The following is a 13,721-nucleotide window of genomic DNA, read 5'->3' as shown; positions in this document are numbered from 1 at the left end:
TAAAGATACACAAACAGCATAATGTAACCTATGTTTTTCTTCTCTATCAAGATGTTTTCTCTCTATTTCCTGGTGGCCAAGAGACACACAAAGGTAAAAGAGAAGAGTCACACTTCTAACTAAAAACAGAAGCACCAGGTTCTCAATCTCGGTTTCTAAAGTCATTTTGCACAGCAGCCTCCCTCAGAGGAACACAGACAGGAACATTTGGTATCCGTCTTCCATGTTGGCTCTTAGGGGATCGGATCGCATAGTCTGGCTTGCAGGAGCAGTGGATGATGCTCTTCTCTTCTGGGGGAAAACATTGACAAGGATGTTCAGATATCAAGGGACAACAGACAGTCACACAGTCAGTCACCAGAGAGACACTTCACTACATTTCAAAACACTGAAAAGTTTTTTTTTTTTCCACATTTCTCTGAATTTTGACTCTTAGACTTTGACTAAAAAGAACAATTAATCACTGAGAGTCTTCCTTTTCCGGTTCATTTGTTTACACTGTTGTTGGCATAATTAAAACTGCCTATGTAGTTTATGTATGTAGTGTATTTTGTGCATTGCATATTCTGTTCATGCATATTAGCAGCAGCAGCAGCAGCAGGGATCTGATGCAGGACAAACCCACCTAAACTCAGTAAATACCTAAATCTTTATTACATAAATTCATAGTACACTTTTTACTAAATAGTACCAAATAGATGTCAGTTACATAAAAATACATTATTTTAAGGAAAAAAGCATAAAATAGCCTAATGTTTTTCTGAAAATATAATTGATTTTTGTTTGTCTTATGATGATTACCCACTGGATCTGTTTCTACAAGTATCCCCGAGGGATAGCTAGATCAAAAAAGACAAAGTGTTGTGTTTCCCTTGAGAGATGTACGGAGGATTCGTTCATTAGGAAAGGAACAGATGAGCGGAGAAAGTCGGGCACTAAACTCATCAGAAACCTGATTAAATGGGAAAACTTTAAGCTGAGTGGGTGTTTAGGATGTACTGCAGCTAAGGCAATTGAAAAGCCACAATTTTGGCACTGACAAAAAAACAATCCTGTCTCTTCAAAGTGGTTGAATGGCATTAAGAAACTCTCTAACCTTGGATTACTTTTCTGCAGGAGGGAGAGGAATCTGTATAAGATGATATATTTTGAGTCAGTATAAGATGTGAAGAGGTTTGAGAGACTTAGAATGCACAAAAAAATGTGTAATAAAATGTGTAATATAGTGTAATAACACAATAATAACACGTTAAACCCCATCTGCAGCTTGTATTCAGTTGCATTCAGATGTAGAGGCTCGTGTGATATTTCAGTTATTACGACTTTTTAATGCATCAGTTTTACCAGTCATTAAAATATTTATGCTAATCACCACCCATTAACTGTAATGAGTCTTTTTTTTTTGTATTTAAGTATTTAAGAAGAGAAATCTCAGCTACTTTATTAGTTGACAACTGCCTCCTCTGGCACACATTCAAGTAGATTTTGCAGAGGATTTTCACACTCAAAGAAGGCATCTCTCTCTCTCTTATACACACACACACACACACACACACACACACACACACACACACACACTCCTTGAGCAGCTGGCTGGTCAACCACAGAATCAGTGTCTGGCTTCTATGCTCGTAATTTAGCCAGCCACTGTGAGTCACAAACGGTGTCAGAGGAAGAGTGACATCCACAGAGCGACAGTCTGACACTCTTGACTAGTCTCGTTTCTTTTTTCTCACACTGGTTCGGACTTTTCTTTTCAGGTCAGCACTTTGAATCACAAAGCGCTCGGTGCCCATTTCCTCTTCATTGCGTATTCTGCTCTGTCTGTGCCCTAAATGCATGTCCTTGAGCTCTAATAGACCAGTTTGCCTTCTCAAGTCATTTACTCTAGTATTTGGTCTTAAAAACTTCATTTTCTTCAAACAAGTCAAAAACTCACGCCCCAATGCGGTGACTTTTTTTTCCCACTTGTTTCCAGTGCAAATCACCTTTTTTCAGGAATTCTCTCGAATCTGGTGACATCATGATTCCAGTGCTCTGCCTTGTTTCAAGATATTGGATAGTGTTATACTGTGTAAGATGCTGTCTGAGCTGCATCCACAATCTTGTCAAGTCAAAGTCAAAAAAATCTTTATTATCCCAGTTGTGAAATTTGGTTTGCAGCTACGATCACATAAAACACACTGAGGACATTAAAAAACGTTTAACAAAGAACATTTGAAGGACACCCTACGCCTCTCTGAGGAAGCTGCCTCTATAATCTTGGTTGATGTAGCTGTGATATCTGCTTGTCATGATGCAGGACCTGAAGGCCCAGTCTGGGCAGCCATCTACTCATAACAAAGATCCTCAAGGAAGTCCAGAGGTTGGGAAAGGAATTTAGGACAATGAATATAGTAGCTGTGAATGAAACTCAACATCTAATACCAGTGTAAGGCACCGGAATGAGTTTCCGGCTCAGGTAAATTGGGGTGGCTACAGCCAATAGACAGGAGAAGAGTAGAAAAGCAGGATTGTGTCTGTAAAGTTGCAGTGGCAGTGAACGAGTGGCACTCTCTCCTTTCTCAACAGCCAGTGTCAGTGTATATTCAGCAAGGCACTCAATCCACAAGTGTTCCAGAGGAGCTGCTCCCATGTGTGAAGCTGTATGAGTGTGAGGCAGGGCAATGTTACAGAAGTCATACTGCCAATTAACAGACGACTTTGAGGAACTCTCTTCTATATCTAGGGTCTGATAGTTCCCAAAAGCAGTTTCTCATCACAATCACAAAGCAATAAACCACGAGAAAACACTGGAAACACTGTACCTTTTATAGATCATTTATTTATTTATAATCAGTGCTGAAAATAAATACAAAACATTTTTGGAACACATCTGGTACGGTGACAAAGACCTGCTTCAGTCAAGTTCTGATAGCCAGATAAAGTTTCACTATTTACTATTCCAGCTTTAGTTGCAGCTGCAGTTAGTAACTTTGCATCTCCAACATCTGTATCTGTATCACATGGCCTGTTATCCAAGTGTCTGTCGATCAAGGATTTTCCAAATGATTAAGGACCAGCTTCCACTCCTAACCTTACAGCAGAGCTGCAAGGACATTTTAATAAGCAATATTTGTGTTTAAACATGGACACATGGTGCTACCGCAAATTTCTAATTTAAAAAGATTCAATCGTCTTTCGCAAAAAAAAAAAGTTAATTTATGCATTTCTTCAATCCAGAGTCCTCCAGCTGGAAGGGACGTGCTTGTGGCACGAATATTTATATGAAGAGGCCTTGACAAAAGCCTTGGTTTGCTATGCACTTTCACTGCTGGAATATGCACATGATGTTATACAGATGACCAATGAATACATATTCCACAAGTGCAGTACCACACTACAGATAGAGGGAACACTTTGTCTTCACTTTGTTTTTGTTTGAGTGGAAATTTCAGCATGAAACTTCAAATTAACGCATTGCTTCTGAATGACATTTTTCATGTGTTCATTTCAGTCCAACTTCAGCAATAAGAGATGAAATGGCAGCTCTGGCCCCAGATCAGCATCTATGGGCACGTCTATGGCAACTACGCAGACATATGGCCGGCCGGTAGGACTATAAACTAACGAGCACTACACAGCACAGTGGCTTAAATATCAGTAGCACATTTCAGACACAGCGTAAAGAAACAAGAGTATTGACACAGGCTTGGACTCTCCCTCACGTTAAGACCCTGTATATGCACATGCAGGTGCACACGGAAGCACACACACATATACATGAACATGCACTCTCACAAACTCAACCCGAGTTAAATAGCCGGGAACCCGCATATATCTGGATTAATTACTAGCGCCACTATGAGTTAGTTATGTTAGCTGAGACACAGTTGTGTATAGGAGTGGGGAAGGCCTGTGTGTATGTGTGTGTGTGTGTGTGTGTGTGTGTAGAAGGCACTGGCTCTCTTTTATAGTACAATCTCCTTTACTAATGCATCAGAAAAAGACATTCATCTGCACATCCTGTTCTAACATATAGATTTAATGTCAACATGAACCATTCTATGGAAACACAATGTACTCAGACACTAAATGACCTCTCTACATAACTTGTAAAAAAATATAGACGAGATGGAGAGGTAAGTAAAGAAGAGAGAGAGGGTTTTATATTGATTGGAGGAGAGGGCAGTCATTGGCTTTTTAGTCTGGAGGGGAAGGGGTCTGGATAGGTGGGCAGTAGTCCATTCAGGTCCATTGAGGACACAGGTAGATCAGTGTGTGTGTGTCTGTGTGTGTATTCAGTCACGTTTTATACTAAGCTACAAGTTTATCTTGTGTGTGTGTGTGAGTGTGGGTGTGTGTTTTCAGTCATCTTCTATGTTAAGCTACAATCATAGGAAAGGGTTAGTATTTAAATTTCTTCAGACATCCACCCTTACATTGTGATACAAGTAGGACATGGATATTGGTGTGTGTGTGTGTGTGTGTGTGTGTTCATGAAGTCATCCACTAAACTGCAAAACCCGTAGCACAAGTCGATTGGCATGTAAGCTTCTGTGTGTATGTGTGTTGGTTCAGTCATCCACCACTATGCTGCGGAAGAGTTATGACAAGGCAATTGGCGTGTACGTTTCAGTGTGTGTGTGTGTATGTGTGTGTGTGTGTGTGAGGACTCGTTCAGTCATCCACTCCTATGTTGCGGAACAGGTAGGACATGGACTCTCCGTTGTGGATGCGGCGGATTGCCTCAGAGAGGATCATGCTGATGTCAACCGTCTTGATCTTTGGACACTGCAGCTTCTGCAGCTCGTGGGGAATGGTGTTGGTCACCACCACCTGGGAGACGGAGGGAGGGAAGAGAGGGAGAGAGAGAGAGAGAGAGGAAAGATGAGAGTGAAGGGGGGAGATGACAGCAATGAGGGGAGGGTGAGGAAGGAGGAGACAAAGAGTCAGGAAGAGGGGGAGAGGGAGGAAAGATGTAAGGAGAGAGAGAGGGAGGACGAGGAGAGGCATGTTGATGAGGAAGCGAGAAAGGGGGAGGGAGAAAAGGGAGGAGTGGGGCGATGGTGGGTAAAGAAGGAGAGAAAAGAAAGATAAGGAAAGAGGGATAAAAAGAGATGGAGAGAAAGCATGAGCCGGACATTAGAATGCTGTTAATGTTACAAAATATTTAAAAGTATACACACACACACACACACACACACACACTCCTACCTCATCAATAGCGGACTCCTCTATGAACCTGGGGGCGTCGGAGGAGAGGATGCCGTGCGTTGCCATGACGAAGATCTTGTACGCTCCCCTCTCCTTCAGCGTCTCTGCTGCCGCCACGAAGCTGTCTACATCATCGATGATGTCATCCTGCAGGACGAACACAGACCCGTCTAAAGCACACTTATCATCTTCAGGGGCCCAGACAGTAAAGGGAGCATGGCGCCCTCTAGTGACACCTTGTCACCCCAGACACTGATTATGATTTTGTCATTAATCCACTGAAGAGATGTGTGCGTAGCTTTCTCTCACCACTATGATAGCGATGCGGCCTCCTACATCTCCTACCACAGTGATGGGGGGCTTCTCTTTAGGGATCAACACTGGAATAAAGAAGAGAGAGAGTGAGAGAGAGAAAGAGAGAGAGAGAGAGCGAGAGAGAGAAGCTCAGATAATGCATTTTCATGTTTTCACTGAACCTCTGGGGGTCACTGAGTCATAATATTGGGCTGTGAAAATTCCCCACTACTGCCTCTAGGTGGCAGCGTCATCATAACTGATGCAATGGGCTAAAATTAAAGCTGAACCAGGATTTATGGTCTGATTCATGATTCGTTTTTCTAGCTGGATGTGCAGCTTTAGTGAGGAGCAGCTGCTCAAACAATATAAGGGAAACACCACTGTATTCCATGTATTATTAGTAATACATGTATTATTAGTAATACATGGAATCAGTTATTATTAGCTCCGGTAGAATCAAAAAAGTCTGTATATTCACATTACATACATGACATGTTGCATGACAACCAACCATTTGCACTGGTTTCATTGCATATCTTAGGATCTGTGTGTGTGTGCGTGTGCGTGTGCGTGTGTGTGTGTGTGTACGCTCAATACGGCCAGTTAATGGATTTTTCCATTTGTCAGCAGTTGAGGACTACTTTTGCAGAGTCTTATTAAATTTAGGAAATTGTTGATTGATTTTAAATATGTGGACTATGATAATGTGCAGCTTAACTACATTGTATCTCAGTGCCGATGTGTGTCGGTCACATGGTATGTCTTTGCTGGTGTGTGTGTGTGTGTGTGTGTGTGTCTATACATTACATGGTATCTCCATGCTGGGGTGAATGGCTCCGGTGGTCTTGACGGTGGGCGGGGAGTGTCGGCCGTCCACCATGTCCGACTCGGCGTCCTGAGCCTCGCCGTGGATCACCGCTATGCCCAGACGCAGGCGCTCTGCAAACGACTGGGCCCTGCACACACAGACAGAGAGACTCGTAGAAAACTGCAAGTACAGTGGCTGAGTAAAAAAAGAAGAGAAGGATCCTAGTTTTTGTCTTTACGTTGAGAGGGTGTCACTTTCTCAAAACCCACATCTTTGGAAAACAAAGACCAAAATGATTATTTTCCATCACTTTTAAAAGGGTAAAGTTAGGTGTAAGGTCCCAGTGAGATAGGGAGGAAGAGTAGAGAGGAAGGAAGGGAAGGATGGGAAAGGACAGAGTGGTGAGAGTAGGGGAAAAAAGAGAAACAGGGGGAGAGAGAGATTAGGGTTAAGTTTAGGTTCATCATTCAATTATTACTTGAACTTTATGAGTTACAGCTTTGCAGCTCAGCAAAGCAACAACCAGCTGAAAGTAATTATATTATATACAGTGTATGTACTGTATATAAATTAGTATATACAGTGAGTGAGAGCCTACCTTTTGGCAGACGCTGGGGATTTGGCCACGATCACAGCATTTCTATAGTCAGGGATCTGGAGGTTCATGGAAAAGAAAACAACAAATGAATAGACAGATTCACTTCCAATTTAATGTGTGGTAGTAGAGGAGGTGTATGCACAACTGTAGTTGTGCTCCCAACCTGAATTTAAGACATAGAGGTGGATTACCAAGATGATCACTACAAAGTACTGCTCTGTTGATGTTCCAAAAGCACAGATTTGTGTGTACAAATTGTGTTTGTGTATGTGTCTAGGGTCAGAGAGATAACCGGACACCAATATAATCTGACAGATTCATGCATCGACCTAATATTGCTGATTATGATAAATCCATGACTAAAACTACTAATTTTAATTTGTATGCTGTTTAAAGGAAAAAATTGCTCTCAGATACTCTAGCCCTTCCTTTTTAATTCAAAGAAGCTGACACCAAAACCTGAAAAACTCCACTGTAATTGCGCTGGAAATGTCCTGACACAACGTCACATCATCTACATTTGGTCAGTTATCCGGGGGAATAAGAACAATGTTAATGTTTTAGGGTGGATATTTCCTTCAAGTACAAAAGAACATAACAACCAATCCAGTCATCTGGATTTTACTTTGAAAATTTAACTATGTGAGCAAGCAAAGGCTAGGAAGCAGATGTTGAAATCCTTTCTTGTGTGGGTCCTATTTGTGTGTGTGTGTGTGTGTGTGTGTGTGTGTGTGTGTGTGTGTGTGTGTGTGTGTGTGTGTGTACCTCCTCCTGTATGTACTGAAGCAGGAAGGGCGAGGCTCTCAGATTGTCCACTGGGATGTTGAAGAAGCCTTGGATCTCCTTCTGATGGAGGTCCATGGTGATCAGATGGGTCAGACCTACACAAACATGTTGTGTTGGACTGAATTAATGCAGGCAGTTACCAAGGCTGCATGGTTACATTTGCCTTCATACCTTCACTAGCTACCATGGCATAGTTACCATGATGGACACACACACTTTTCAGATTAGCCCTGCGATCATGTCGTCCTATTTCACCAATTCACATTCCTTGTATGCTTAACACTTTGTGAATAAAACTTCTGCGACTTTGTAAACAAACGAGACCATGGGGAAGACTAGCCTGTCTCTCATGCCAGTGGTATTGTTAGTGCTGGTGTTTTGGAAAATTAAGACCACATTGCCCATAAATCCTGTTGCTTCCTGTTGCAGAGGATCTTTGCTTCTTCAGTCAAAGGTTTTCTTTCACTTTACTGAAGAGGGAAAACATGTCACCCCCCCTTACCAGCTTTGGCACATCATGGAGGCGATGAGCTTGGAGACAATGGAGCCCCTCTTCCTCATCTTACACTGCTTGCTGTAGGGGAAGTAGGGGAGGACGCCCGTGATGCTCCTGGCACATGAAGTCCTGCACGCATACACCATGATCAGCATCTCCATTATGGTGGTGTTCACATCCCTGGTACAGAGGGAGGGATGGAGAGGGGAGAGAGAGAGAGAGAGAGGTAGGAGAACAGGGAGGGGAGGAAAGATAGCAGAGAGAAGAGGAGGGAGAGAAAGAGGGAGCAACGGGAGAGATAAGAGGGAAGGAAAAAAGGGGAAGTGAAGGGATGAGCAGAGGGAGGGAAAAGATGGAGAGAAGGAGTAGAGAAGGGAAGGAAAAGAGAGGAGAAGAGGGAGAGAAGGGGATTAACACGAGGAGTGAGATAAGTCACAAGTGTCAGGGGAGAATTGTGTGTTGATTATTTGAAATTTTCAATTGTGTGTGTGTGTGTGTGTGTGTGTGTGTGTGTGTGTTCTTTCGTACTTGGACACAGTCTGGATGACAAAGACATCTTTGCCTCGTACCGACTCTTGGATCTGTACCCGCGTTTCTATGGAAACAAAGAGGACGTGAGAACCTGAGAGAAGCAAGCAAAAACACACACACACACACACACACACACACTCAAACGCACATGCACACACCCCTACCACACAACAAAGCCTGCAAAGCCTGTCAGCTTCATTAGTGGGCTATCTAAACCCTTTATGCCTCTGACACCAGCAAACCCATGCGTGCACAGACACACACACACACACATGCACACACACATGCACACACACAGTGAAACTGTAGAAACTGGCATTCCAAAAATGTGCCTCCCACATAAAAGAGTGATTATAAAACAAAATGCTTCCCAGCAGAGCCAAATATACAGCAGAAACACAGAGAGGGAACAACAGAGACAGACAGGACTGCTGTCAACCCCGGTGTTTGTTGTGAAAACCTGTCCAGGTCTCATGGGTATGTTCTCAACTAGGCCGTGTAAAACTTTGTTTCAACCCAACGACCCCACATTTCACGGTTCATCTTATTGGTTTTCTTTTCCCTTTAATCATTTGTGAAGCGTAACATACTACATAATCCATGACTACATACTGTGCATATTTTGTAATGTGTGTGTGTGTGTGTGTGTGTGTGTGTGTGTGTGTTTGTGTGTGTGTGTGTGTGTGTGTGTGTGTGTGGGGGGGGGGGGGGGGGGGGGCGCAGTGGGAATCAAACCCATAACCCTGGCAGTGTTAGTGTCAGGCTCTATCCATACAGAACCAACCACACAGTGTAAAACTGCTTTGAAAAGAGCATGAGAAATATTTGCATTAGCATTATCATTTACTAAAGGTGCTTGCAGACAGCAGGCGCAATCCCACAGGCTCAGCTACATGTACATTTGTGTGGTATCCTAGGAACGAAACCAAAACGGAGACAGGGAAGAGGCTCTCTCACAAATTGTAAACAAAAATGAACACCCAATTTTTTTTCTTATTTAGGTCTTGGTACACCGGTATAGAGGCGTCATACAATTCAGGGTATTGAGTTTTGCCTCGAACTCGATGGCTTCTGCTAGTGAGGTAAATGAAAAGACCATCAGATAATTGAAATCCAGCCTCCCTCTGATAACAAAAAAAAAAAAGTGATGCTGGTCTAACGCTGGAGGTTAAAGGTCAGGAGTCATCTTACCTCTGTTAGGTTCCTGGTACACCTGCACCTTGCCAAGCTCCACCCCTAACCGCCTGAGGGAGGGAGGGAGGGGGGCAGAGAGAGAGCTTCAGATAAGTTAACATGCTGTGCTTTCTCTCTCTCTCTCTCTCACACACACACACACACACACACACATACATACATACACAGAGCCTGGAAACCTCTGTACCTCTGTCTGAGAAGCAAGGCCAAATACTCTCTTTGTTCTATAAACATTCACAGATTATAAACATCCACTGACTCCAATGTCCTTGAAGAGTCCAGGACCATACCATGTTCAGTTCCAGCAGGTTTTGCAGTTTAACAATGTACAAAGTTAGATATTACATCATGAAACTTGGACAATGCTGTATCTAATTGCAACTATATATATTTATTTTTGGGAGGGCTGAGCAGTGATGAATTTTCATTGTATTCGCCTTTTTCTAGCTGTGGGTGCAATTTTCAGACATGGGGCCCCAACATGGTTAAACAGATGTAAAGGAAACATATCATTGCTGTCACATGAGACTTTGTTTGTCTAAAATGTCAAACTTTCAGGAGCTACGAAAAGTCTTTTTGAGTTTATCCAAAGGAGTTTGAAAGGGTTTTATAATCTCAAGGAAAGTAGAATTTTCGAAACTCCAACAAATCAATAAAACTGGAGGTTTTCACATGAGCAGCGATATATTGGTTCTCAGAATGCACAGCAGTCACACTTCATACTTACATTAATAAATAACAATTATACTTATTTTACGCTTATTCTGAATGGTATAATTTCAACAACATAATTGTTCCCCTTGGAAAAAAATCTTTTTCTAATTCTTTGCATTGTATTGTTGCGCATTTTCATTATTACTAAGCTACTTGCAGTCACAGTGATTCATGAATGTCCACTTGTTTGCACTTATCACGAGTCACTCTGTCTAAGAATGTTAAACGTACATATATATATGAAAAGTAAATGAAATCCTCAGGTTGGTAACAGTTTTCTGCAGGAATAAAGATTGGCTGTCAGGAAGCACACAGCATAGTAGCCAAGTTTGGTGTGTTCTGTAAATTATTCCCTTTCTCTGCATTTTACTGGTGTTCTACTTCAAAATGCCTACTAAATAGTATGCATTTCCAAGTGTGAGAAACAACCAGTGTGGAGCTCAGCTGTTTGCACTCCTTTCCTTACTGAGATAAGAGGAGGTGGCATGTGGGTTTGTTTACTCCAAAATAACCAGTTGTGCGTGTGTGTCTTTGTCTGTGCGTGTTAGTTTCTCAGTAACTGGGTCCAGTATTCATTCTACTCCTCTTGCCAAGCTCTCATTGTGTTACCTAGTGTGTGTGTGTGTGTGTGTGTGTGTAACATGTCCATCCACGCCTCCTGTACTCACTCGGCGATCCTCTTGCCCAGCTCGCGGCTGGAGGGGTGTGAGTTGGCGGTGAAGATGACCAGGCCTCCCTTAGTGTGGTTCATGTCTGTGGGGTCTCTGCCGCTGCTCTCCCCACACTCAGGCAGTGGATCCCGGGGCACCCACGCTGCGCTGAGCCCTTCCTGCAGTGGAGGCAAAGGGGCAGAGACAGATTGACTGATCCTATTCTTGACTGATTCTATTTCTGTGAAAACCAAGGAGATGGACCCACTTCAGCTTATTTTAGTTCCTTAGAAACCAATGTGTCAACTATTTGGCTTGCTGAGGCATCCCTATGGCAGCGGAAGTGAAGATCAAACAGGAAACACAACATTTTTTCTTAGTTCTTGAGAACAACTGATAATAATAAAATGGTGAAGGAGAATCCAGAAAATTCATCAGCCATACTTAAAAGAATAGGGGTGAATGAGGTGAGCCCTCACTATCGCAGTGTGGGGGGTGGGGGTGTTAATAATAATAAATAAAATAGGTTATATAGGTTCCCCTAGTGAATGAAAATGGACAATTAAGAAGAACTCAAAGATGAAAGTCTGCAGCTAGCACAAATACCCACAAACTACAAAGACCTGTCTGGTAAAAGCACCATGTTTCGCTATGTGTCCTAACTGTGAGCGTAATGAAAGTGAGAACACACCAAGTGCTTTGCCTGAAATGGCAGTTTACATCCACACTGATAACAAGCCACAAGCCTGTTCAAGCCGCTGTGTTTCAACCGCTCTCAGTCCTTCTTGGCAGTGTTGGAAAGCAGCACAAACTGCTGTAAAATGCTCTTTAAAACAATCAGTGTCTGAGTCGTCAATTATTTGAGAGAATAGATGGCATTCCCACTATGACAAATATATTATGCATTCAGCTTGTTAACTATGAAACCTACTGGTGAGCGAGTGGGAAAAAACACTACATCCCCAGTCCCAATCACTTTCAAACTATTTACCATTCACTTCAAACAACTGGTGCACAGCCTTCTGTCACCCTCTCTATGAAAACCATAACAGTCTCTCATTCCACGTGGATATTTTGCACCTATTTAGCTTAGGATTGTTACTCATTTCAATGTGATTTTATCTGCCAATGATGACCCTGGTAACAGATGACCAGAGTGGGAAACTGACACCAGCCACCCTGTCAAATGCTGGTTGATTTTAGCTGTGGCTGGTAAATACCAGTAACGTTGGCAAGTAACCAAAACTTGACTGGAGAGTCGTTTTCATTCTAAAAAGTCATATCTGATATAGTGAAAGTGGGTTTTCAATTGTGAATTTAAAATTTCAGTCAGGTGGATAAAAAAAGTGTGTCTTCTGACTGCAGATGACATCGACCTAGTTTTCTCTTTGTTGTAAGAAAGGCTTAGGTAGCAGTACTGCAAAGCACTGTGTGTGTGTGTGTGTGTGTGTGTGTGTGGTGTGTGTGTGTTTTGCTAGAAAGGGGAGGGGTTGACGAACATAACACAAGCAGCAACAACAAAACGGGCTGTACTACGATACCACATGCAACCATATGCAAAGCTGAAGATAACGTGCTGCTTGAAACAATAAAGAAATGGTTTGTGGAAAGAATAGATACCGTACTTACTACTGAGTAAGGCATTTATTAGGTTTCACATTTTCTTTTAGGTGGCCATAAAACGTCTTGGTGGGCCGCCTATGTTTTTAAATGGGTTGGGGAAATACAGCATCATAACTCAGTGCTGAACAGTCACGACGTTAGCTTCCCAGCGTTGCTAGGCTAGCTGCACTACATGGGATTATGCCGTTACGATGCTCAGATATTATCCGTGCATGGTGAACAAATTTGTCAGGAAGTTAAACTGTGTGAAGAAATTGTGGTTTTAAATATTTATTATACAAATAACCGAACCACTATCAATTGAAATTAACGTTAACCATTTATAACATCATGATATTAACAGACGAGTGCTAGCGTTAGCTTGCAAGAAATAACGTTACCATGGCTCATGGATGCGCGAACTGATTTATCTTGCCTAGAAAAACAAGTTTCTCTTTGAACCCAGGGGAAAAACATTTCGCGAGTACAGAATAAAATATATTACAATAAAACTCCTCACCAGTTTGCGTTTTGGGTCCGGTTACAACCTGCAACCAACGGTATTTGAATATACTAGCTCCCAGCCCTCCTCAACCTGTTCCTCTCACTCCGACTGTCTGCAATGTACAAATTTAATGGACGTACAGCTTGACCAATCAAAGATCAGAGAATAGATGCGCGGAAAAGAGGGAGGGTCTTATGTTGCATTCGGGTGCTTCTTCTAGACTTGTACACAAGTCAACTTATTGGGACGAGCATTTACTGATTACATTTTTATCATGCCAGAAAAGGGACAACTGAGATTCAAGGTTACAAGTTTGATTATAAATGTAAAACCTTATTTCTTCA

The 13,721-nt window shown here is 42.4% G+C and overlaps 1 protein-coding gene across 1 annotated transcript; it reads right to left on the bottom strand.

Moving 5' to 3' along the window:
- Positions 1–2,813: 2,813 nt before the first annotated feature.
- prpsap2 (phosphoribosyl pyrophosphate synthetase-associated protein 2) lies at positions 2,814–13,480 on the bottom strand. Its single transcript, XM_071513444.1, has 11 exons — positions 13,393–13,480; positions 11,289–11,449; positions 9,904–9,956; positions 8,710–8,776; positions 8,188–8,361; positions 7,665–7,803; positions 6,900–6,955; positions 6,301–6,449; positions 5,506–5,576; positions 5,197–5,343; positions 2,814–4,818 (listed from the first exon to the last, which is right to left on the bottom strand). Exons 2-11 carry the CDS (start codon positions 11,369–11,371, stop codon positions 4,660–4,662), a joined length of 1,098 nt encoding a protein of 365 aa, XP_071369545.1. The 5' UTR covers positions 11,372–11,449; positions 13,393–13,480; the 3' UTR covers positions 2,814–4,659.
- Positions 13,481–13,721: the final 241 nt, after the last annotated feature.

This window comes from Centroberyx affinis, unplaced genomic scaffold (genome assembly GCF_046629955.1).
Source record: "Centroberyx affinis isolate AG114_WGS23_722 - 3 ecotype Tasmania unplaced genomic scaffold, CSIRO-AGI_Caff_v1 ptg007175l_1, whole genome shotgun sequence".
In the NCBI taxonomy this organism is placed as follows: Eukaryota; Metazoa; Chordata; class Actinopteri; order Beryciformes; family Berycidae; genus Centroberyx; species Centroberyx affinis.
Note: the sequence above shows the minus strand (reverse complement) of the source record. Positions and strands in the feature narration are given on the sequence as shown.

Bases quoted from the DNA above. Each gene is read 5' to 3' on its own strand.
- prpsap2 (XM_071513444.1), bottom strand. From the start codon at position 11,371: ATGAACCACACTAAGGGAGGCCTGGTCATCTTCACCGCCAACTCACAC. The intron at 8,777-9,903 runs GTAAGATGACTC...TTGTTTCCATAG, and splicing joins GTACCAGGAACCTAACAGAG to AAACGCGGGTACAGATCCAA. The intron at 6,956-7,664 runs GTACACACACAC...ATGAACCTCCAG, and splicing joins TTCAGTACATACAGGAGGAG to ATCCCTGACTATAGAAATGC.